The 27,029-nt window shown below is 37.9% G+C and overlaps 1 protein-coding gene across 3 annotated transcripts in view; it reads right to left on the bottom strand.

Moving 5' to 3' along the window:
* The window catches only part of PKIA (cAMP-dependent protein kinase inhibitor alpha), a 45,531-nt gene that overhangs the window by 3,730 nt on the left and 14,772 nt on the right, over positions 1-27,029 (bottom strand). For 2 of the 3 annotated variants that reach the window (XM_049823689.1, XM_049823683.1), the window contains exon 2: positions 3,391-3,568. In XM_049823689.1, the coding sequence (XP_049679646.1) occupies positions 3,391-3,541 (151 nt within the window). In that variant the 5' untranslated portion in view covers positions 3,542-3,568. Of the gene's footprint in view, positions 1-3,390; positions 3,569-23,529; positions 23,636-27,029 lie in introns of all 3 variants that reach the window. The other variant, XM_049823688.1, reaches the window with a different exon arrangement.

The following is a 27,029-nucleotide window of genomic DNA, read 5'->3' as shown; positions in this document are numbered from 1 at the left end:
TACATTGTCACAGTACTACAGACTGTCTTTCTGCTGGCAGAGCTCTCCTACCAAAGGCCTTAAAATACATTTATGGAAATAATTTTGCTTCTAAGTTCTGAGAATCCCCAAATTGCCCAAGCACACTCTTGAACTATCCTTCCTTCAAAACCTGATGGCTATAAGCTCTTAAAAGTAAGAGTTGCAATTCTTACACAGTATTTTGAAATCAAGAGGCAATACTAAAAAGCCCCAAACCAAGTAATATACCATAAACCATAATACAGTTGTGTTAGTTGGTAAATTAGCAACAGTTACTAGTTCTGCTAATGTGTAGCTTTTAACTCATTTTTCTTCCTGTAACATTACTGACTCTTCAGTGTCTATCAGTGTTCCCAATGCTTACATGTAAAACATTTCTACCATGAACTAAAATCACTTTTAATCACAAATTTCTACAATCACTCCTTCACTCCAGTTCTGTATGACTTCAATGCCTCTACTGTCCCCATTTTTTTGTAGAAGGTTGGACCGTTACAACTTTTACAAGGAGGTCTCCTTTCCACTTCTGCACTGAATCTACGTTCTGTGGCATATCTGCAGACAGCTAGAAAACCAGCAGCTTATTTTAGAGATTAGACTTGCAGAGACTGGTCCTCATTCTTCATTGTACTTTTCCCCTACTACTTTATTTAGCTACAATCACCTGTGAGATGATCTGAATATAAAATTTCTTAGAATTGCATTGGTTACCTTGAGACAGAGTTGAGCAGATGAGCTACCTGCCAATTTCTCTACTAAAATCTTTCTTTTGCTTTCTGTCTTACGATTTCTGTTGTAGTTTTCTACTTGTTAGATGTATGCTGTGTTGCTTTTACTAAATTTAGATAAAATGGGTTGCCACAGAGTACATGGAACCTATATTTTGAAGTTTGGTAAATATATCCATTCCATAGATATTAGCAGGTTGTTAGCTTATTATGGACTAAGAATACTGGAACAGTTGTTTTGAAGGGGGAGTATTCTACAGTAATTACATGTATTATATATAATTATGCAGTAAACTCTTGATTATCTGTTTTGGCTCATCAAAGAGGACATGAACCAGCACTCTCTTCAGGTACCAAACAGTGCATGACAGAAAATATGTGGTCTTTGAACAAGGCCTTACTGCTTAGTGCTGTTCAAAGCTGTTCCTGTTCTTTACAGAAAATGTATCTGCAGGCTTTTCAAAGTGAATGTACTAAATATGCTTGGATAGCTTAATTTACATATGTTTTATAATAACCTCTTTTTTTTTTTTAATCTGCATTATCCTACTCTGCCATTACTCCATGCAGTTGAAAGCAAATGTACTTGAACTTTTGCAAGAAAATGCATATAGCTGTAATAAGAATAAAAGAAAAAACAGAATTGAAACTTGATGTCTATATTCGTATAATTAGGTAGTACTTAGCATAAGTTGTTTCAGATGCACCTTGAAAGAAATAAGATATAACCCCCAAATGTGTTCTCCTCTTAAGTCTGTCAGGTGTGATGCATATCTGCATCCCGCAAGGACTAGTATATTCTGAACTAGGATTTGGAATGCAAAGTATTTTTTAGCCTTTATTTGGTTTGGAAATACATGACAGGATAATACACTAATACTCGTATGAATGATAATACAATGCATTTTCCAATATTTGTGATTTGGAGATTTCTATGCGGCACCTAGGTGTACTAATAATGCAAAATTTAAGTATATTTTCATGGTATCTAATTCAAACTGTGTAACCTCCTGAAGAAGTATGCAGGCATTTTTGTGTATCTACTACCCACCTAAGGTAATTTTATGAGCAACTCTGTATGCTTTTCTGCAATGATTAAGTTAACCCAAGCTGCAAAAGAAGTGTCCAAGAAAAACTAAATAGACTCCTGAATTATGCATTTAAAATTAGGCTAACAGTTATTTAAACCACTTTCTTCACTACAGAGCTAACTGCCTGTACAAAATGCACACCAACATATATTACACGCACAAAGTCACATTCTTCTTGTAGCTCACAAAAGAACACAGTTCTGGCTTACAATCACTCCAACAACTTAACTTAAAAAATAGGGATTGTTTAGATTTTCTAAATGGACAAGATCAAAAACAATTTTGGTAAGTGTAAATTTGAGACTGAAGAAAATTGGAGCAAGAATGAAGGTTGGCATTATGCATTTCAAATGCCACCTACTTTATATTTTTCCAACATTTTACACGTATCCCCATATTAAAATAAATAGACACACCTACACACATACTAATAAAACTTTTCTTTTTAAATAGAAAAAACCAAAATGGTCCTGCCCAGCTAGAATTGCATGCATCTAGAAGCTATAGGCCCCAAATCGGCAACTGCAGAAGGAATGACTTAGGATGTAGATTTGTCTGAAGGCCAAAAAAAGAATCCCCCCTTCCAGACAGCACTACAACCCTCCAAATGTCACACCGCCCACGTCTGATTGTCCAGTGATGAGACTGCCTCTCAGAACTCTTGCCATTGGCTCCAAGAAAAATATGTGCACAATCAGGGCAGCTGCTTATCAACAGTTTGTTCTTTGCCACGTTTGTTTTCTTCTGCTATTATTAAAATAAGCACAAGACCTCTTTCCTAAGATATGAAAGGGGCTGTCAAATATCTGTAAGATCCATTCATTAACTGCCCGCCCCCCCGCCCCCCATAACATGAAAATAATTATACAGCCATATTACTATTTTTATTTAATGTAAGGTCCTTCAGCATACACTGTCCCTCCTTCCTCCCAACTGAAGCTGCACAACCAGCTAAAAATTTTGGTAATATTAGAGGTGAAGTAAGATTTAGGATTGCATTAGTGCTAATCGCCTTAAAAGAAGGACAAAGTATCAGCAGAAAGGGGAAATAAACAGTTTATTTACCCAGAAACAAAGAGCCAAGTAAAACAAACAACAATGCATTGCTATTGCTCTGTCCTCTGGCAGATGAAAACAAAATTAATCTCCACAATAACCTTTCAAGTAGACATGGCTTCTCGTACAGGCTTCAAAACAGAGAACTTCCATTAAAGGATATTATGAAGAGGTGGGTCTTAATAAAGACTTCCTTATTTTCTTCCTTATACTCAATTTTCTATAAAATTTATCCTGATATGGACCCTGTCACTAGGCATTCACTGCAGAATTTATTTTTTTTTTTCCCCAATAATATGTTGTCCTTGCAAATAACCACCCTTCCCATTTATGAAATCTGGGCTTCTTATTGCAGACAACCCCCGCTGATCAGAAAAAAATATTTTTGTTGCTGCAGGATAAGGGAATAATGTGTGTATATAAACCATGTTTTGTGTACTACTCTTTTCATTTTAGTTTTAAATAAATATAATAAAAGACCAAAATGTACTCACCTGCTTTGTTTATATCAAGCTCTGATAACTTTAAGGCTAATTCACTAGAGTTCCCACCCGGAGAGGACACAAGTATGTCATGTAATGCATTTCTTCTACCTGTTCTTCCTGAAGCAATAAAGTCTGCATATGTAGATTCCACATCAGTCATTGCTAACAAATATCCACATAGCAGTACCTGGATGGGAGAAAAAAACCCAACACTTAGACTACCAGAAAAACAGATGATGTTATGGAACAGGAATACAAGAACTAGAGGGGTCTCACTGTGGAGTAGATTGGCTAAGCAGCAGAGGAGCAAAAGAAGATGCCTCAGTCTCAAAATTGGGAGAAATTAGGGAAGAAACAGAGTAGAAAGCAAAAAGTGTGTGTGGATTTTATGCAATCTGTATTCAGCAGTATTTTAAACAACTTCATTTTTCATACTTCATAAAGTGCTAGTGAGTACTTTATGAAAGCAATGACCTCAGCAACATAATTTCTTTATAGAGATGTCTCTGCTTTTAATATTAGCTGGGAAGTAGGAGGTAGGTAGGGGGTGGAACAAAGTTCTTTTCTGCATAAAAAGCAGAGTGTAAGGAATAAGAAAGTACAAATCAATACTGCTTTTGCATGCAGAACACTGCGCTCATACACAGGCACAGCTGTGTTTTCTGTATTTTCCTTTCTGTTAGTATGATTAGTTTTGGCATTGTATATAGATGTCTTCAGACTCAACTAATTTATTTTGGTGTGGTAGTTGCACCAAAGCGAATACATTACCATCAAGTCACTGAAACAAGTGGAGACATGCTAACAGAGCAAGCAGAATAGCTAAATGATAATGCAGAGGTTAGAAACAGTGCCCTGTAAGCTAGATATAAACTCAGAACTTATTTTCATTAGAAAATAATTATTTCTCCTGTTATTATGGAATAATGTGATGATGTGCATTAATGTAAGATCTGCCAAAGATACAAGGAGACTCCTATTTCAACCTCAGTAAAAGAAAGATTTGCATCCCTGCTGGAGTATCTGCTGTATCTGCTATAGATCGAACGCGTTAGGATTTTTTTTTTTTCTTTTTCTGAAGTTACAGAATTGTAACCAGAGACAGGGGGAGGGGGAAGCACTTTCTCTTGCTGATCACACTGCTTTTACTGTAGTTCCATTTGTACTCATCTAAGGTCTCCTACAAAAAGCTAGGCTACCACACTTCAAATGTAGCTTCCCTCATGCTTTATGTTTGGATGTAGTAGGGGAAATCGGGAAAGCTTTCTGCTAGAGCGGTACTCCAAAGAAAAGCAGCCTTGGGGAACCACTAAACAAAACCAGCACCCCCCACAGTTGTATGCTTCCTTCATTTCTGAGCATTATTTCTGTGGTTTAGCATACTGCAGAGAGAGGACATGGCCATAAGAGCAACATTGCACAGTTGCATACAGTGAGAAGCTTTAGCTATTTTTACTAAAGTAGCTGAAACTTGAAACTTCACATTTGCATAGAGCTTACAAATCTTTTTAATCAGTTCCTACTGCAGTTGCTGGACACTGAAGAAGCCCCTAAAGTCATCAAAAACACTAACAGCAGCAAAAGATTCAGCTTTCTCTCTTTAAATAAAAAGAAAAAACCCTCATTTTTTGTAAACACTTTTTATTTTAAACACAGATACATTAAAGACAACATTAAAGACAATCCTTCCCGATCCTCAACTCTGAATAACTTCACAAGTCCTGTCCATTCTTCATTTTCATTCTAGTCCTCACCTCCCCAGCTTCAGTTAGCTGTATGAGGGTGTACATATGATGTGTCTGAGAAGCCAAGAAAAGGGTTCTACGCCATATTTTATTTAGTCTAAATATAACTATATCAAGTATCATTGCAAGACTGACTGACTTAAAAAGAAGTTCATTGCTACAAGCTTTGGTGTCCCATGCCAAATGCTGAATGGCTGACAGGATAATTTTACTCCTATGAACAACCACTGTGAAACAGGAAATTGCTTTTAAGAAAACAAAAAAACCCAAACCAAACCAAAATACAACACAACACCCTCCCACCCCCAAACCATAAAAACAACCACAAAACCTAACAGCAAACACCTACGGAATGGAAAGAGGTCAGCATTGACTGAAAGCCTGCCTGACACATAAAATACTGTAGTGCCTCTCAATTAACAAATGGTTTCATGAGCATGAAAGCATGTGCATTTCTTCCTGTGAAGTGCCCACTTCTTGAAACACTGCAAGAATATTGAAGCAAATGAGAAGTCTACCATTTGTTCTTTGCCCAAGGTGCAGATATCACAATGACAAATATATCAACCATGTAGTAATGAAGCATGTAACTTGCAAAGGTGAAGGGGAACAGTGAGGACAGTTGTGATACAGCACAAGTTTTCAGACTTATCTGACCTGTTCACTGAAGAGTATCATCCAGCAAGATCAGAAAATAAAAGATTTGAGTTTTATTTGTTCATGCCTGTTATTGCAACTGGCCTATAGAAAAGGAAGTGCAAAACCCGAAAGTAATCAATGCACAGGCTTGGATTTTGTCATTAGTGTAGCACCAGTCCTAAGTCATCATAGCTATCACTCCTGCGAAGACACTAACTTTGTTTTACCATAGAAAAAACACCACAGAGAAGAATAATCTTTTGTTACTTTGGAAGCTGTGTATCAGTGCCTCAGGAACGGAATAAGCAGAGAAGACTATGACTGAGGTGGAACAAGCTATGGGGCTGTAAGGCTGGCAAAATGAGCAATGTTGTACTCCATGAGCAATTCCTTGACTATAGAAACTGCACTCCACAGAATACTCTTCTGTAAGATAATACTGTTCTTGAAACATTCCATAAAACATGGAGAGCACCAGGGGAAATCTCAAGCTTATTTAATTTTAGCTATGAAACAAGCTATAAAGCCATAGGAAAATGTGCTTGTGGAGAACTTTATTTTAAATAAATGTTCATTTTCTATAGGCTCAATATGGCATTACTAACAACATTCTGATCAAAAAAGAATGTTACCAAACACACATTTATTAACACTTCTAAGTTTTCCTGTCTGCATCTTCTCCTAAATATCAAACACCATTCTGTTTTGTATTGGCATTATCTTGAGACATTACTGCATAAATATGGAACTCCACTGACATCACCCAAGAGCTCCCCTTCCAATGAATGGCTCAGTGCCCAGCAGTCTGTACTTATTCACTGAACCAGTCATTAAGGAATTACCATTCACTCAAAAACCCCTTTTTTTCCTTCAGTCTTTCTGGAAAGAGTGGAATTTGCTAATAATTCTGTGAAATATAATTGGAATTTCCTAACCAATTGTATTAACAGATATTCCTGTGTTAAAGATTGTGGTTGCAATCCCTCTAGTTCTACTAACTTCTTTTTTTTTATAGTTGCAAAACCAGTACTCTGCTACATGGTATTAAACCGAAAGAAGGTGGCTGCAAACCTCACTGCTTCTGCCAACTGAACCAGCAAACTAAAGCAAGCAGTTCTGTGAGCGTAAGGACTAATGAAACCAGCTATCACAGGATTGGATCCCTTGGTAACTGCTAAGATACTATCCCATCTGAAGTCTCCTCCCAGCTGTGCTTTGTCTTTCCCCCCATGTAGAGTCACTTTGCCTGGTAATGGGTTAGAGTTTGCAATATAGCCCTGGGGATTTTCATATGGCATCTTTCCTTTCCTCAGCTTCTTAGTTTCCTAAAACCTCTAGAAACGTGGGTATCTTAGATTTCTGTCTCTTTCACCTCCCAACTCCTTCCTCCCAAAGAAAGATGTACTGAAAATTAGTTGAAAGCACTTAAAAAATTATGGGGGATGAAGAAGGTAGATAGGCATAGTTGCTATTTTGGATTTTAGCCAGCGTCACAAAACATCTCCGTATTATTAATGAATATTCTGGATAATATATACTGCTACACCTGCAAAAAGCCTACTTCTATATTCTGCGCAAATGAAGAAGTTTTACAGGTAAGCATCATAAGGAGTAGAATTAGTATCCAGAGAATGCAGGAGGAGAAAAGAAGGATGACAAGAACAGTGTAATTTAATAGGTACAGAAAGAATCAGTATTTCTGTTTTCAGAAAGTTCCTGGAATACTCCTTGATCTCCATAATCTAATTTCTGTGTTAAATTTTCCATTTCCATGCTATATATAACAAATCTTATCCCCCAAGTTTCTGAAGGTAACTGTCAAATTTCTACAACTGTTTTCCTTCTTCTATGTACTTTGGTTTTATTGAAAAAACTCTTAAAAAAAACCCTAAAAAGTTAGTGGTGGCTTCACAAATGAAATACCAATTTGGCTGCATTCCATAATCATTTAGTGATTATGATTCCATAATCATTTAGGACAAGTGTTACACAGTGCCATTGTTCTCAAGAGCTTGGAAGTGAACGTGTATAAATTATGTGGCATACCAGCATGAATTAAAAATCAGTGTCTATAGAGTTTATGGACTAGAAGTGTTAGTTTGTTGAACTTAGCCTGTTTGAAGGACTAGCTACCTAAAAGAAGCCCAAAGACATTTAAAGTACCTTCACTAATTGGTATTTATTATTATTATAAAGGGAAGACAGGATAAGAACGGGCACTTGACACATGGCTTGTCTGTGGGATTTGGCATACGTTGTTGGCTAGCACAGGAGAGCTGCCATTTTCTTGGCAAACCTGCAGTGTAAGACTTAAGAGGTACGATCCTTCAACATTTACTCCCCCTCTTTCCCCATATATGCTTAATGATGGCATTGAATAAGGGATTTTCAAATAAAACTCTCCCAGGCTTTGGCTGCTAAATGTTGTATCACGATCAGCACATTATTTAAATATAATTATCTATATTCAGCTTTCATAAGGGAACAAAAAAAAAAAAAAGAGAACTTGTCATTTAATAGCATGTCTGTTTTAAAGATGGTGTATAATTATGCTTTTAAAATAAATTTTCGCTCCAAATCTAGCCTTAGCTTAGAGATAGGGCTCTTTCCAGTGAGGAGATAGCTCTATTCTTCAGCAACCTGTACCTAGATTCCCACTTCATGCATGGAATGCTATACTGAAAGCAGAAACAAAGGAACAATTTAACAAAAGTATACTTCTTCCACAAGAGATTATATCTGTTGTGCTGTACAACAGTATTGCTTTTGCACAGACACAGATGAGCAAGAAAATAGCATTAACTCTTCAAAGCCAATTAAAGGAAATATAACTGTCCATGCCAGCTAGCGAGCTGGACAGTATTTCAACCTGCACTTTGGAAATCCCTTATGTAGTCTTGTCTGTGTGATGCTTCCATAGTGACTACCTCTATAAAATAGTAATGTAGAACAGGTCACTTACCTTTTTGACAGTTAACATGTTTTCACTATGAACATAGTACACGTAGTACTCCTAGTACTAATAAGATCTTTATGGAAATTAGTGGGCAATTCAACTGGTTAAACAATGAAACAGAATCAACTGGTGAAACAATGAAACAGAACAAAGAAAATGACTGCCTGAGATATTTTTTTTAAAACCCGAAAAAAATTAAGAAGCTGTTTTAAATCTGCATAAAAATAGCACTATGGTGTTGGATATCCTTCAGCTCATAACCTATACAAAGACCTCATTCACTAAGACAGTTAATAGGTTCTCCTTCTGCGTTATCTAAGTTATATTTTACCTAAAGAGATCTACAGAACTAAAAGCCAAATAGTTAAATTCTTACTATGTCCTTGCTCAGGCAAATTTCGTTATGCCCATGACCATAAGGATTTGGTCTCTCATCTACCACTTAATTTCAGTTCACAAATTCAGTTTTATCTTCCACTATTCCATAAAAATGGGCAGTGAAATAAAAGCAGCAAATAAAAAAAAGCAAACATAATCCATGAATTAATACTACAGGGACCTTGGTTCTTTGTCATTCCCACAGACAACTACTGAGGTTATTGGAAGTAATTATAAATCACAATAAATGTTTTGATATTTTGAAATTGACACCCTATGCAGGAAACAAATCACAACGTTTAAGTATTCACATGGGGACTCTTATGTTAGGGAACGGAAGAGGGTGAGCTACTATCTACCACCACTAGTCGCTGCTCATCCTAAAGAGAATACCAAATGGCAAACAAAACGTGTTTGAGAAAAGAGGCATCTATTGCTGTGTGACTTTTTTACTTGCAGTTGGTGAATGCACCTCTTGGCTTCTGAAGGGAAGGGGGGAGTTAAAGCATCACTTTTCAAGATGCTCTGATACTCTCTATGAACAACTACATCCATTGCTGTAACACCTCATAAGCGTAAAGATGGATAAGGGCCTCAAGCAAGATGGGAGCTATCAAGCTTATCATGTGACACACATCTGGCAGCTCTGCTGAGCATTCCCACATCTATGTGAGTTCTGGGAAGGTTGATGTTACAGGGTTCAGGGAGGACGCGGCCAGCTATGCAGCACTGCAGTTTATTTGCTTAGAATGGTGTGGTGCTCCAAATCTGTACAAATCAAACACAATACTGAACAAACACAATGTTTTGTTCAAAAGGAATACTTTGAGCCTTCGGGGAAAGCCTGTCCACTGAGCCTCTATATGGCAATCCAGCAGCACTCCTTTCAGAACAGAGGGATAACACGAGAGGCAAGTCCAGAGAAGAATATGAAGGCACAAAATACACCACTCAACAGGAAAGAGGAGCTCTTCCTCAACGGCTGGATTACTGGAAAAGCTCACTCTATTGAGGATTCACAACAGACTGGCAGCTTGGAAATGCTTTGCACAAAAAAGAAAAGACTTTCTGCAGAAGTGTAGAGTAGGTGTCTGCTTAGCATCAGGATGTTTAGTAGAGAGAAGGGGGGAACTTTTGTGGGCTTTGCTCATGAAGCATCGCTGTATCTTCCTAACCTTGCCCTTAATTCAGGATTCATGCTATAAGCAATTTTGTTCTCTCAGACACTCTTGTCAACAAGGGCCACCCTGCACAGCCAGCGCTTTAAACATAATTCTCATTAGAAAACATAGCTGAGTCTCTTGACGTCTATTCTTTAGAGAACTTTTTATAAAGTGACTATTTTTCTAACAGCTATGTCTCCTCTGTTGTATGTATTGCTACATACAACAGCATGTATATGGCTTTATGGGGAAAAAAACAGAACACTGAACAGTCATGATCAGTAGTCTGCAAACTTTTTGGGCCAAACTGCTGTGAGCCACTGTAATCCTTATAGACAACTTTCAACTGAAAAAAATTATAGGTTTCGCCAACTTTTAACCGAAGGCCTAATAGCAAAATAGTTCTGTGAATTACCTGCAGACCAGTATAAGCCTTCTAAACAATCAGCAGTACAAAGACGATAATGTGGAAGCCACTCAGATAAAGGGTTTTCTATTAAACAGATTTCCAATTTTGGGCAGAAGATGCTTCTATACACATATGTAGGTAGGTACCTATATGAGGCGATTCATCTGATCCATATTAAGCAATTGTTTTAGAATGAATGCAACTAGTACCTTCAATGTGCTTATCTCTTCCTACTGAATAGAAAAACAAGTCTAGAAGGTGAGCAGAGATCTTTGTTATACATGCATGAAGTTAGGTGACATTAGTCCTACTCTAGATGTCCTAAAAGGATTCTGGTCCATTGAATTTTTAAATTCAGCATATATAAAATGCTTATCCACATAAGACCTATTCCCTTCAAGATGTTCCACCCTCCCCCCCCCCCCCCCCCCCCCCCCCCGAGATACACATCTTGCTACATATTACTTCACTAGTATTAATGCTTTCAAGGTCAAAGCAAAAAAAGACTTCGTTCTCATAAAAAAAAACCAAACAACCCAAAAGGTGGCACACAGACAGTATGCAGTACATTGTTGTGTACTTTTCCAGTTAAATGGGAACCAGCTGTGTTTTTTAAGAAATAGCTCCATGGTGCAAGGCAACGTCCATTCATTTATAAGGGCTAAAATACTCAGCTGAACTATAGATTTGAATGGCTAAATATCCCTAAGTCATTTATTATAGTTGCTATAATTCCTAACAGTGAACCATGAAACTAACATGAAGATTCACGATCTTTAGCTAGTTACAAGCCAAGAAACTTAGACCATCTCTTCCATATTAATATCTGTCCAATCTGATAAAATACATAGCTTTTTTATGGTAGGATAAGAACTAATGTGAGTCTTGTTCTTCATTGTTTTAAAATGTCAATAAAGGTAATGGCTAGCAGGAAAGTACTAGCTAGCACTACCAAGATTTATCTATGCATGTGCTGGGTTGGGAGAATATGGTGGAACTGCAAAACCACAATATGGGTGTGAAGAATCAGATTTCAGGTAGGGAGACAGCATCCAAAAGGGTACTCTGTCTGGAGGACAAGACCAGGAAGAAAAAAAGCAGATGGAGATGGGGAGTGTCGTGGTTTAACCCCAGCCAGCAACTAAGCGCCACACAGCCGCTCACTCACTTCACACACACACACCCCCAGTGGGATGGGGGAGAGAATTGAGAGAACTAAAACTTGTGGGTTGAGATAAGAACGGTTTAATTGAACAGAAAAGAAGAAACTAATAATGATAATACTAATAAAATGACAATAGTAATAATAAAAGGATTGGAATATACAAGCAATGCACAATGCAATTGCTCACCACTCCCCAACCAATGCCCAGTTAGTTCCTGAGTGGCGATCCCCTCACCCCCATTCCCCCTCAGTTTATATACTGGGCATGTCATCACATGGTATGGAATACCCCATTGGCCAGTTTGGGTCAGCTGCCCTGGCTGTGTCCCCTTCCTTGTGCCCCTCCATCCTTCTTGCTGGCTGGGGATGAGAAGCTGAAAAATCCTTGACTTTTAGTCCAAATATTACTTAGCAACAACTGAAAACATCAGTGTGTTATCAACAATATTCTCATACCTAACTCAAAAACACAGCACTGTACCAGCTACGAGGAAGACAATTAACTCTATCCTAGCTGAAAGCAGGACAGGAGGAAGCAGCAATTGCCTTAGAGAACCGAGAGTTAAGTTGGAGAAACCAGTTAAGCTTGTACAAGCAGAAAGATAGCTTCTAGTGTGGTAGACCCCTCCAACTGCTCTACCAAGAGGTACCGGGTGGGCTGACTCAACTCAAGGACTTCACACAGGGCCATTGATTTGAATGAGGGGTTTGGCTCACTGAAAAGACATTTTATGGGGCAGGGGGAAACCTCAGACATCTTACAATGGAACAATAACCTGGTCAGGTGCATGACAACATTTTATACTAATTCTTTGTATGGCATCTTTGTAGTTACTAGTCACCAAAAAGACTGCTTTTAACATTGTGGAGCCTATTTACTAAGAAAACAGGTATCACTTTCTTCCTCCTGGAGGATTCCATCTTAAATATTTTAATTTTCCATCCTTAGAATACAGGGTATTTCCACCACTTACTGCTGAACCAAGATCTAACACAATTATGGTGCATAACATAAACCATGGACATAGTTTAGTGGGCATGGCTGACAGTTGGACTCGATCTTAAAGGTTTTTTCCAACCTAAACGATTCTATGATTCTATACATTGTTTCCAGGCAATACTCATATCATTACAATACCCATTTTCATCTGAAAATGCAATGCATGAGGTTGTCTTAGAAGACTTGTCTTATCTCACTGCAAGAGATTTAGCTTAATAGAATAATCCTTCCTATTACACTGCTCCCATTCCCAAGGTAACTAAAGTTTGCATTTTGTGATGTTCTGCATTCTGACAATTTGATTGATATGTTTACAGCATCTACAACAGCAGTTTGTAGATAACAAAAGCATTTCAAAGAGAAAGCATGCAGTCAGAACAGCAGAAAGAAAATGTCTAGATAACAGTATCATGACAGCATTTAAAACTTAGCCTATACATTATCCTCTGTGGACAGAAGGATGCACCAGCATTTTCATAAGGTTTCTTCCAGACCCATTTGCTAGGATTTTTCAACGTTTCAGTACAACGTGTAGCCTAGCTACCAAGTATTCAAGATATACAAATGATCCACAGTTTACCTATCCTTAAAATCTTCCTTAGTATTTAAAAAACAACTGTCCAGCTCCCAAGACACTTTCCTCAAATCTTTAAGACGTCCAAAGCTACTAGACAGATGCAACAAATTCAGCAGTTTCTGGTGGAATAGCTCAAGTGTCTGCATGTGACTACCTTTTGAAATGATGCAGCCATGACTCATCATGAAAGTATGTGTTGCAGCACTCAGAACAGAAGAGTTTGAGCTTATTACTGTTTCTTCCTAGGCAGTGGCAAAAACAGTGCTGGAAGGAAGGGATTTGCCTTTTTGGATAGCAAGATCATCCACAACTGTATGTTACCAAATATTAAATATTGGTTCCTATGTTTGCTTTTAATAAAATCAATTACCTATTGCAAAACCAAAGCTTCTATAGATTAGTGTGCTTCTGTTAAGATGTCACATTTCACATGCAATCTTGGGGTTTGCTAAGAATACACCCAATGACACCATACTTTTCAGTATTTGCAAAGATAAATACCACTGGGCCAGCCTGGAGACCTGTGAACATGAGACAAGCAGCTTTTTAATAATGTAAGTATTTGAACCTCTTTATACCTCAACACATTAATCAGTATTTCATTCATGGTATATTTGGACAACTTTTTGGCTCGTCAATAATAAATTAACTTTTCCATGCATTTTTTTCCTCTGGCAGGCATTTAACATCTACTTTACATTTGAATTAGTTTTCCCAGCCACCAGACATTCTGCCTTTCTTTTAATTACTATGTAGAAGCTACAAAACAAGCACAATTTGGCTAACAGTATTTCAGTTTTTTTAACTTAAAAGCAGTTCAATTTATTATACCTCACATGATAAATTCACATTTTATATTGCATATCATTTCACTTTGGTTTCTCTTAGTCTCAGCCTTACATTTTTCAAGGTTTCCATCATTTTTGCATTCTGTTCCCATGTGTACGCTGACTACTTTAGAGTCTAAGGACTGCCTGGCTCTGTTGCTACGCAACAGCATAGCCTACTTAAGGCTTCCTGAAATAATTGTCTCAAATGTGCTTTTTTTCCAAGACTTGTTTCCAGCAGGAATACTTTACTGTTTCTTTATAATGGACCACTGATATTATTACCACAATAGTAGACAGTGGTCACCTGGGAAGTTTTGGTAGCTACTTAAGATGACAAACAATGTTACTGCTTGCAAAATTCAGGACATACCTCCTGCATTAGCACCGGAAGGTAAATATCTAAAATATTGCTGTGTTTGCAAGATGTTCTCCAAGTATACGAGAGCCATATACTTACAAGGAAAAAAAATAAAATCTTAATTGTTCTTTGTCTTACTCTATTTCATTCAAGGGGAAAAAATTCTCTATTTAATGTAGAATATGCCACAAGTCAGGAAAAAATAAACCTTCTTTATATGAAGTCTATTATAAAATTAATCAGCTCAGCAGAAGGAACATATATGCAAATACTCCAAGTTGCAATTCATTATAAAATAAGTTGATTTCAGAATTCTTTAGAACATGGTTCCACATTTTTAAAATCATATTGCAGATGCCATGAACTGGGGCTGCATTTGTTTTTTGAAGTACCTTTGCGCAGCCCTTGAGAAACTGTCCTGTGAAACATTTAATGTTTCCAGCCTCAAACAGCATTTTTCTTGTTACGAACTTCTAGTGCTGCTGCTGCAAGGGTGGACCAATGTTTTTTGTTTTCTTATTGCTGGCTTATTTTGGAATCTTAAGTTAATACATTTCTGTAACAATATGTAGAGCAATATAAACACAGGGTTCTTGTTAAAGTATCAATCAACTCTCAAAGGCCAAATGCCTTACTATGCACCAGGCTAAACGATCAAAGGAAGGAGTTTTAATACTAAAAAAGATATTTTAATGAAAGGAAATATTTTACCTCATATTCTTTTCTTTTCCTTTTCCACCTTAGCATGCTTAGCAGCAGTTGTGTTTACAGGCAGATGTGTCAGTCCAGAACTGAGGTAGAGAGAGAAAGGATGTTTCCCAGACCCAGAGAAAATAGGAATAGGTTTTAAATTATGGCCCTTGCAGAGGCAAGTCCACCTGCAGTCTTTTAAAGTAAGAAGGGGAAGAGAGCAGCAATTTCATATTGTTTGCAAGATCCTAAGTCTTAAAGATTACTTTTTAAGAAAAAGAGTAGACTGTGGTAGGCACAGGAATGGGAATCTCAAAAACAAATGCATGAGGTGCTATAAAGGGGTAATTTTCTGTATCCATCTGTGTAGCCACATACATGCATAGTAGCCAAGCTATCCAACAATATGATTCAGCAAGGTTTAGTAAGTGTGACTCTCCCAGAGTGATGCATTTCAAGTCTCTATTCTTTAAAATCACATAAAAAGTACAGCTCAGACTCAAATCAGTATCACTACTGTTTTGAAAGCAAAGAGGTCAAGACCTGAACCACAGCAACCTTTGGAAGGATCTTCTTTACAGTAAGCTAACAGTCTGAAACCTGGAAATGATGCATGATCAGCTGGAGGAGAGAAAAGCACTAATAAGGAAATCTTTTATAGTAGTGGTTTTTTTGCAGTATTTATGGGCATTTAAAAGACAGGTCAAATAATTTCTAACATAAAAAGACAAGAAGAAAGCCCTCATATTAGCTGGGTAAGTTTGAAGATGGGAACCCTACCAACCTCTTTTGCATGTCCACATTTAAAAAAGAATCTAATTAAGCAAAGAGGAAAAAAGCAAAACAAACAACAGCCCGTCTTCCTGAATAATTGTTTTGTTACCTAGGATCATTTTGAACACTTCGGATTGAAAAATCTGTACTTTAGAAAGCTGTCCTTAACAATACTGACAAGTTTCCATGTGCTGCTACCAGATGGAAACTAAAAAAAATGGCTTGCATATACTAATATTTAATTAGCAGTTGTGCTGCATTACACAATCTGTCCATGAAACTCAGATTTAAGATGCATTTCTAGATGCAAACCCAGGTACCCTGATGAATATGATACCCAACAGCAACTGAGGAAGATACAGGCTCTGCAAACCACAGCTACTTAAAATCAGTGCTAGTTACAGCTTTAAAAGTCAGAGTTAAATACTGCTTTTATCCCCAATTTCAAGCCAAACTAAAGCTCAAATACTTAGTTCTTATCCCTCTACTGTCCCAATTCTTTATCTAAAAGAAGAAAGGGCCAAATGGAGGAAGATAACAGGGTGGCAACTTACAAGAGGGGGTGGTGGAAGCATATAAACAAAGTAGAATTTCCTTGACTCTCACAGAGCTCATTGATTTCAGCCAACCATAACAAATTGCTCAATCACTTTAAGAGATGGCCTATTAAAAAAGCATACAGTAGGCATTTTATACTCTTGCCAGGAAAAGTTATCCAACCAGACTAACACATATTTTCTGCAGCTCAAGCTCTTAATTCTTGCTCACAATTCTCCTTTTCACAGTAGCTGCTGAGTCTAAGAAATGTTAAAACAGCATAAGAAGAATCTGAACATACAGTTCTTCCTACATCCATAAAACCAACAAAACGCAATGAAGTGCAAGCCATGTTTTCTGGATATGAGCATACACACAGGTATGAGCAGAAACAGAACTTACAGAAACCCTTACTACTGTACAAAGTTCCTGAGAGGAATTCATGTCGCCAAACTACATGAGTACTTCCATACTTGACTTGAATAGCTTACCTGACCCTTCAGAGGCTGTGCAAAGCACTGAATCCCTCCTTTTTTTCTATCTGCTGGTGTATTGCGGATAACGAAAGGAAGTACCAGCTGTCTGCTTCAGTAAGAATGCATATGTGGGCAGAATATTTCCTAAGACTTCCAATTCTGAAATTCTGGCAAAGGTAAAAACCTCTCAAGAATAAGAATAACCCACAGATGTGAGTTTTACCATTTTTCCATAAAAGGCAAAATGCAGCTATAACCTCAAACAGGAAGCAGATAACTATATAAAAGATGTTGCTCCAAAACTAAAGCAACAGAAAAAACACACACATATCTCATAGTCACTACAGAAGTGCCTTGTTCAAGTAAAAACTAAACTTCAGAAATAAAGAGAATAAAAGAATTACATAATTGAGAACAAATGAAAAGAAAAGACATAGAGGCAGACCACGGTAAGAAAGTGCATCATAATAAACCCAAGTGGACTCTAAGACTGAGCAGGAAGAAACAATCAATATTAAGTGCCTCCTGGCAAAGAAGAGAAAGAAACCTCCTTTATAACCACTATTCCTCCTCACAAAGATCTTGGAATGCTGACAGCTAGTTGTAAGCCTCTACCCTTTCTCAACAAAAACTGTCCACCTTTGGACCTAGATGAACATGGGAAGGACCATAACACCAGAGAAAATTAGTAGATATCAGGAAGGTTTCCTATACAACGGTTTGAGCATTCAGGATCAGGGAACTTCGGAAATGACCCCATCTATCCATGTAAATATATGTAGGTATGCCTGCTGAGACGGGCACCATTAAATATTCACTCCATCTGCATTACTGCTTGCATCTAGACATACTTACCAGTAGAGTCTGGGACCCTATTAGATTTTCTATAAGCTGTACAAAAACTGCCTCATATTCCAAATATTTGTCTATTTTAAAAAAAATATCTTTTGGTACCTAAAATGATTAGCTTTAAAGAACCACCTGTGGTGGGTTGACCTTGGCTGGCTGCCAGATGCCCACCCAGCTGCTCTCACTCCCCCTTAACAGGACAGGGGGAGAAAATAAGATGAAAGAGCCAGTGGGTCAAGATAAAGACAGGGAGATCTGTTACCAATTATCAGCACTGGCAAAACAGACTCAACTTGGAGGAAATCAACTTACTGTGAGAAACAAAGACAAGTTAAAACAACACCTTCCCTCCACCCCCCTCTTTTTCCCAGGCTCAGCTTCACTCCTTCAGTTCCTGACTGTTCTACCTCCTCCCCACCACCCTGCAGCCTGGGGGATGGGGAATGGGAGGGTGCAGTCAGGTCAGTCTGTAACAGTATTCTCTACTGCTCCTTCCTCACACTTTTCCCCTGCTCCAACATTGGTCCTTCCCATCGGCTCTCCCCAGGCTGCAGTTCTTTCAGATATACCAGGCAGCTCCAGTGTGGCACATACTGGCAGGCAAATACCGGCTCCACTGTGGTCTCCTCCACAGGCTGCAGGGGAATCTCTTCTCCAGTACCTGGAGCACCTCCTCCTCTTCCTCCTCCTCCTTCTTCAACCTTTGTCTTCCCTCTGCTGTTTCTCACTCTTTTGTTTCCTCCTCCTCTACCTGTGTGGCAGGTTTTAGTCCTTTTCTTACATGTGTTTTCCCTGAGGGACCACCATCCTGGCTGTGGGGCTCAGCCGGGCCCTGCGGTGGGTCCGTGGTGCCGGCTGGAACCGGCTGTGTCCGGCTCGGGGCAGCCCTGGCCTCTCCTCACAGAGGCCGCCCTGCAGCCATCTCACTGCCGACACCTGGGCACCGACACCCGGTACACCCACCGATAAAACTCATATTCATCATAAGATAGTAAGTGGATATAAATGGCCATGAGAAGCACTTACTGTGCTTTCCTTAAACTTCAGTAATTGCTGAGACTGCCCTTCTTTCACTTAAGACTGGGATATCACAGGCACGTGATGATCTCATCCGTTACATGTCCCTGATACCTCACAGCTGATATGAGGCAGTCTCTCTCCAAGCAAAGCCTATGTGGCAAGTGTGTTAAAACCACCAGAGAGAGAGAGAGAGAGAGAGATAATAAGGCACTATTCTCTACTCACCAGTCTTTACTATCACAGACCAAAAAAATCTCAGCAGTCTCAAAGATCATGATCACTGTAGCCATGACTTTTATAGACACCAAAAGCAATACCTTTTTCCCCCAAGACTGAAGCCCTTATTTTACATGAGAGAGGACAAGGAATCCTTTCTCTGTTATTTTAAGTAACTTAAACATGATATTAGCTTTGACATTTTTAGGTTTCTGTACCAAGAAAGGCAGAGAAGTACATACCAGCTTTTTGAGCCTATAGGCTACTTACAAGAAAGCATTCACTATAGAAACAAAATTACAAGTTTTTTCAAGATCACACCACATTATGCAGCTGAATTAATGCCTCTCAGAAGAGCAAGACGTGCCAAGGATGCAAGCACATTGCAAGAGGTGACATGTTTGTGGGTTTACTCTAAGCATTGATTAGCTTGTTTAAAAAGTAAGTACTCCACAAGAACAGTAGGTAAAACTAAGACACTTGCCCATATGCAAGTAACATGCCAAGTTTGGGTGAATGAACACAGTATGTAGAAACTCATATTTTTAGCTTCAGGTGACCAACACAAGATACTACAAAGGACCTCATGCTTCAGAAATTACTAAGAACTAACCTTTTTAAAAAGTATCTTGGGATAAGTAGTGAAATGAACTAACAAACCCAAGCCTCTTATCACTTCTGAAAAGTTGACTTAATGTAATGTTGAAATGTAGGACACCACCCATGAAATTTGAAGATATAGTGCAAACTTCAAGACTTAAGTTGATGAAAAAAAAACTCGGTGATTTCAGCTGAGTCAGAAATTCACCCATACTGTAAAAAACATTAAGGGAAGAAAGCAGGGCAGGGGGGGAGGGGGGAGAAAATAAAGACATTTTTCTTTCTACTACTAAGCAATTAATGCCCACATTTTCCAACATGACTATTTACAACGGATTAAAAGCTTCACTTAACATATGCTTCATAGGCAACCTTCAGGTAAGTAAATTTTAACTTTTACTGCAGTATCTTTGAAATTTACCACCCCAATCATGAAAACTGATCTTTTCTACCCCTCCCTTGAACAAAATTTTCCATTGCTATTACACACCTCATACCTACAACCTCCTCATGATCCAATAGAAAGAGCACCAGTATTTTCAAACAAATAGTACTGATATTTGCATAACAGAAAACATTCTATACTTGTGTTCATCACAGACTCCAGTGAAATCAGAGCTGAACTAAAAATGGAAAGACAAGAAGTATCTTCATTTCAGAAAAGCTTTTCAGCACAGTCTGAGTGAAATAACATTCAGATAAGAGAGATCTTAACCACACCCTGCTCAGCCTCCGTGTCTTTCTGTTCTAAAACTTTCTTTCCAAAATGCTCCTCCTCCCCCTAAACAAATTGCTTGTTAACCCTTTGTCAGGAATATCTTTAAGTATGACTTTCAGAATCAAGCAGTATTTTCTCCCTTTTGTATTTTTCCACTCTTCTTGCTTAATCCCCTACAGGGATTATTCAAATATTAACACTTAAATATTAAAATCAATTAAAATTTTAAATATTTAATTCTATTATTAATTATTAGAGATAAACTTTTAAAAAAGTTTAAACATGCAAAACACCAAAAGAAAAAAAAACCAACCAAGAATCTGAAAGGCTAATTGAAATGGAAAACTATTTCCCCACTGCTGACCTTTGGATGAAGACTCACACACTCCGGGCACTTCACTTGTGTGAAGCACTGCTGAATCCACATGTCTTGACACATGTCCCCTCCTTTCCACAGAGCTATTTTGCACGATGTCATTACTGGAATAACACATTGATCTACATGTACCAAGATGCTTTTTGGGAATCACTACAAATCTTTTAGCCATTTGACTTGTATGCCAAATGAGGCAAACTTATCTGTAAAGTCAAAGGGAATTTGGCTATTTAACTGAAACTCCATATACATCACATTACATAACATGATGATTTTTAGGTCCATTAAAGGTATTTTAAAGTAAATTATTCTTGTGTTTGGCATACCTCAGTATATCATTTAAGAGACGACCAAAGCTAATGGGTTCAACAGAAAGTAAACCCAAACTTACTCAAGTTTTCCCCACAAAAGAATAAAAACGGAGGGAATTCCCTTTTTAAAGAATAAAACAGAAGGGTTTTTTTTTTTCCTTTTCTTAAACAAACAACTGGACTACAGAGAGGGTGTAAAGGTACGCAGATTCTCCAAGTCTGAAAATTGAAAGACAATATTATTTGTAGACAGGATTAAAATGAAGAGCTATGCCATCCTCATGACAAAAAACAGTAGCACAGGAAAAGGCAGACACTATATTCACCTTAGGAATATAAGCAGAAAGAAGGGGGTTTGTTTATTTTTAAAAAACAAACAAACAAACCCCCCACACTCACAGGAAAAACACAACCACATCATTACACACACCACCAAACAAATGCTTCTTACCCAATAAAGCTTATTTGAAACATTTTCAGCCAACTTTCTGGTTAAATGATAACTTGAAGAAAAAAAGAAACAAACCCCAAAAGACCACCACACACACACATAAAAAACCTCAAACCCCAGATGAATTGAACAAAACAATCCACCACCTCTAATTTGATTAAATACAGATGGTGGTTACGTTGCCAACAAAGGCAAACTGGTTTAGTCTGATTATTAAGCATGTAATCAAATACTCCAGTGAGCTCTAATGTTACTGCATAAAGTTTTTATGAAGCTGCATAGCGTTATGTCTTTTAGATGTTACAACAGTAACAATCAAGTATTTCAGAGTTAAACCTTACGACTCAAGACAATTTTTGCTCTGTTCAGCTTCATATTAGGTTCATTCTTCCACATTTTTCCTATTAATCTTTGGCACTCTTAAACAACAATAATAGGGCAAAGGAGCTCCAGAGACAGAACCATGCCTGATACTAAATAAGGAGAAGGTTCTTTCTTAGAAACAAAAGGCTAATGAGGTACATCTAGAAGAGTAAGTAGCTTCATGTGCTTCATTAAGAAAATTACTCTCAGTATACTATTATAAGGCTGATTATCTTTTTCCTTAAAATACGCTAAGTTGCAAGGCTATTTTTATTTGCTGTGAAGAAGTGTCAAAAATATTGTGTTGATCATGTATAATACTAAATTGATCAGCATAGAATTTAGCAGCTATAACGCTATGCTAGTTTTATTGTAAGAAAGCAAGAATTATAAATAGGCAAAAGCAAAGTTAAACTATAGTAGTGCAGGATGATTAGACAAAAAACCTGTGCTCGATATAAAGAGATTACTTCATGTTATGACACTAGGAACAATACCAGCAAATATACCTTCTTTTCTGATTCTCAGGCCAGGGGTGGTGGGGGGAAGGTGTTTTCTCTATCCAGAACAAATATTTTTCACTAGCTCTCCTTAACAAGCCTGTACAGAAAGACTTAGCAGTTGTTGAAAGTAAATATATTTCAGTAGAGGAAGCTACCAGGTCTCCAGGAGCAGTGTTGACAACATCCACAATAAAAAGAACAACACAGAAACCCCAACAAAATCATTAACTTCTACACTCTTTGCTTGATTTCTGTTGTTTCTTGTCCCATACCAGTACAATTTGAATGATATACAGTTATTAATATAAATTAATATACTTCTCAGGGTCGCTTTAGATTTCACAGATTTCAGCATGTGATGGAGCTTTTCTTGAATAATTTTTTATGTGGGTGGATTTGCTAGAAGCATAGGTTTAGTTTGCAATGCCTGTTGTCACATATCTGTGTTTTTCTGCACCGGTACATTAAACAATGACAAACTCATTAACACCTAAATATGGAATTGCTTGTTTGGTTTGCATTTCATTTTCTTAGTGAGAATTTCACTTTGTGTGGCAGCGTACAGAAAACAGAAGCAATCTCTTCACAGAGAACACTGTGGTCATGTCTTCCAGGTTCAGGAAAATACCAGCTTGCCATAGTTCTGTTCCTCACGTAGAAGTTTGAGAACCATTTCGTCTTGGCACTTGAGTATTATTCTGCTGCAATTTGACACTTTCTGTGGGGCAGGTCTAACTGAACTTCTGTCTATTGTGTGATCTTAGATTAGCTTATTCCTGTTAAATAAGCACCGAGCGACAGAAAAGCTTGTTTTGTGCATAACACCGACAGCTAGGACTTCCAGAACTGCTCATATATTTTACTCCAAAGTCAATTAAAAACAACAAAAATAATCTAAGGAGCATGATCCAGGAGTGGAGGCTTCCTATTTTTCAGCCCACAAATCGTAAGACTACAGAGTCAGGCATCCTCTTGTCAGCAAAAAGGCACAGGACCAGAAGGAAAGCAATTATGCTTGTACACAATAAACCAGTTTCAACATACCTTTTATACTGGTGGTTCTGTCCTCTGCTTGGACATGGTTTCAGGTTCCTTGAGGTCGAGGACAGTTTGGAGTCCAGGTCTCCTCCTTCCTTCACATGAGGCTATTCTATGGAAGATGAGCAATGAGATTCTCTTCTTCCCCATCTCCACACAGAAGCTATTAAGTTAAACTATGACCCTGAGTCAGGACTGATAGGTCTGTACAGGCACACCCAGTAAAGCAACAGATCTCTTTGAATTGTAGAACAACTTTGGCTGGAAGGGACATCTGGAAGCTGTCAAGTCCAACAACCGCTTGCTCAAAGCTAGGCTATCTTTAAACTTCAGTCTTGTTACTCAGGAACTCCAGAGCAATTTTGAGTATCTCCAAGGATGGAGGTTCCCCAGGCACTTTGGACAACCTGTACTAGTGCTATTCCATTCTTGCAGTGAAAGATTTCCCTTTCATGTAGTTGGAATTTCTCTCATTGCAACTTGTGACCATTGCCACCTACCCTTTTGTTGTACGCCTCCGAGAAAAGTCTACGTCATCTCCATAACCCTCCTTGGGTAATGCAGTTAAATCTCCTTGTAGTGTCTTCTCTATACTGAACAAACCCAGTTCCTTCAGTCCCTGCTTGTACATCATGTGCTCCAGCCTCATAATGGTTTTGGTAGCCTCCACTAAACTTGAGCTGGTGTGTCAATATCCCTTTTGTACCCACTGGTCCCAATGACTGCAATGGCACACTGCTGCCTCATTCTTAGTGAGTTTAGGATCAGAGAGTCCTAGTTACCAGATCATAAACAGTCCTAGGTGAGAGACAGATGGTATGCATGTAGAAAGAGTCTGGGCAGCAGTTCTAGATGCTTATAGTTTCTAAATAAAATAGGAAAGATTAACAGTCTTGAATTCAGTCTACTAAAAGGTACATGTAGTTCTCAGATATTTTCTCAGCTCAAGAGTCCAGTTTCATTAAAAGCACTGTAGAACCAAAGGGTACTGGATGACAGAAACATTGTTTAATTCCATTGTTTAAATAGTGAGTTAAAAAATAAATTTCCATTGTTTAACTAGTGAGTTTTAAAAGTTGTCACTATCACCATATCATAGGTGAAATACAGCCTTCAACTTACACACACAACTGAGTCTCGACAAGATGATTACCTGACATTAGTTTGGCCTACTCTAGACTTGCTTGTAACTGATATATTAAATGCAAGTAACTAGATATTTTTCTTTTAATCACACATGCACAGAGTTTATAAAATCAGATTTTAGCTCTTTACTTGCTCAAGGATAACAGCACAGGTTTAGACTAAAGTTGATACTCCTTCATATCCTGGTACAATTCAAAATGTTAACATTACAGGCCAAAGCGATTAATCGATAAAGGATTAATCTATAACACTAATCCACAAAGGACGAGAGTTTTAACTCTTCACAAGGCAATCTGTCCTCTCAGCTTGCGGTCTCAGGCAAGGACTACCTAGATAGCTACTCACAGGCCTAAAACTTAAGCAGACTGCCTGCATGAACCAGGCACCGAAAGATCCAACTGTGAGATCAAGACAGCATGTTTTAAATTACAGATTGTGTAATTAGGCACAGTGAAGGCCACCTTCTCTTCTGGAGAAAGACCTGTTAATTAATTTGCTGTCTGCCTTCTGCTGCCATTTCTTGTCCTGAAGGACAAGCCGCCCTTTACCTCCTTCTCTTCCCCCTGCTCAGACTTCAGAGTCTGTTTCGCCTTTGGAAAAGTGGACCATATCTACTCCTCCACTCCCCAGATACCAATATTCAATTAGGAACAAGCCCCTTGATATTTTTTAAGCCCAAAACAGTGCTACAGATTGAGTAACCATTAAGATTTGATTAATTAAGGTTGCAGAAAGTAGAAGTATAATCTGATACAAAATTAATGTAAAGCGTTCTCAGGATACCAGCTTTAATTAACTTTACTGGAGATTTTTCACTGGTTGAATTCTCATCAGATTCTACCTATACAGTCAAAAATATTTAATTTCTCAAGAGAAGATGAAGATTTGCATATTAACTCCTACATTTGCAAGAACACACATTCTTTGGCCTTGAGCTTGATGATAGCTGAAACAGAAACACTGGTATGTATTTTGCTACTAATACATATACTTACTCTACTTAATAAAGTTTTACATGCACATCTTATCTACAAGCTGGATAGCATACTACAGGAGGCAGAACAATGATCTCCATTACAAACCAGCGCACAAAAGAAGGCCTTAGGAATACAAATAGTCAGCAGGCATTGAAATAAGACCTTGTCTTAAAAATCAATTTTTGAAGTAGTAAAGTAAAAAATGGTAAGAAATTCCATCTGTTCACAGCATCTGGAAAAAACAACATCATAATGCATTTTTGTAGTGAGGTTTCCTCATTAGTATATTGTAATTATGAACTTTTAAAGCCTTTCAGTGAGTTTGTTTTTAAACTATGAATTTGTAAAAGAAGCTAGGAAAAAAAGCAATAGATGTATAGTGTGAAGCAATCACTCAGACATATGGTCCAGAGCACAGAGCTGACCTTCACATCTGTCCTTTGAGAGAAAACAGAAAGAAAGGGGAGGGGTACAAGAACAGAGCAAGCTGGAACTGCTAGAGGCTGAAGACAAAGGATTCTACAAAGGCAACTCACAGAGTTCTGGCTACAGCACTGAAAAACAAGTAGTTTATAAATTAGGGATTTTTTTTTGTTGTGTTGTTGTTTTATATCTTTAAAAGCTGCTTCTCAGAGACTCCTCAAAAGATCTTACTCATTATAATTGGTGATGGTTTTTTGCATTTCTTCATCTTGTGTTTCTCATGCCATTTTCAATAATTAATTTGAAATACCCAGTCAGCATCCTCTGCAACTTATACAAGAGGTTCTCTTCACGCTAATAGATAACATGCATATGGCACAGCTGGCAGTCTTCTGTTTTCACAGCAGTCAAGTCTTCATTATATCTACTACAAGAGAAGTAGGGAAGATAATGTGACATTAAGCCCCCCTCTTGATTTTTAGGCAACATGCTGATGTCTAGAACAATCTTACCCTGTTGTAGATGGAACAAGCAGCTGTAACAGAACAGACTGTACCAAAGTTCAAAATGAAAAAAAAAAACCAAACCAAAAACAAACCAAAACCCAAAACCAAATAAAACAAAGTTCATATTGTCCAGTACAAACAAAGTAGAAAGAACCAAGACACACAATGTAATCACAAGGAATTAATGAGGTGTAAAACATTTAAATGAGGCAAACAAAGTGATGACTCATATGGAAAAGAAACAGAAATGCACAGTTTCAGTGTTTCAACAGTTTCCCAGATTTCCAGAAAAAAAATGATCATTTTGGAGGATTTAATAGGTAAATTTGCAATGAACATGAAGACAGATGCATTACATGTAAACAGTCAAAAAAAGCAATAGTCATACAGGTCTTTAAGATGGCCTGGGAGAACTCTTAGTCCTCTTTGTGCTGTCTTTGAATTCATCTAACAA

The sequence above is a fragment of the Accipiter gentilis genome, chromosome 2 (genome assembly GCF_929443795.1).
Source record: "Accipiter gentilis chromosome 2, bAccGen1.1, whole genome shotgun sequence".
Classification (NCBI taxonomy): Eukaryota; Metazoa; Chordata; class Aves; order Accipitriformes; family Accipitridae; genus Astur; species Astur gentilis.
The sequence above is the reverse complement of the archived record's forward strand: the minus strand, read 5'-3'. Positions and strand labels throughout refer to the sequence as shown.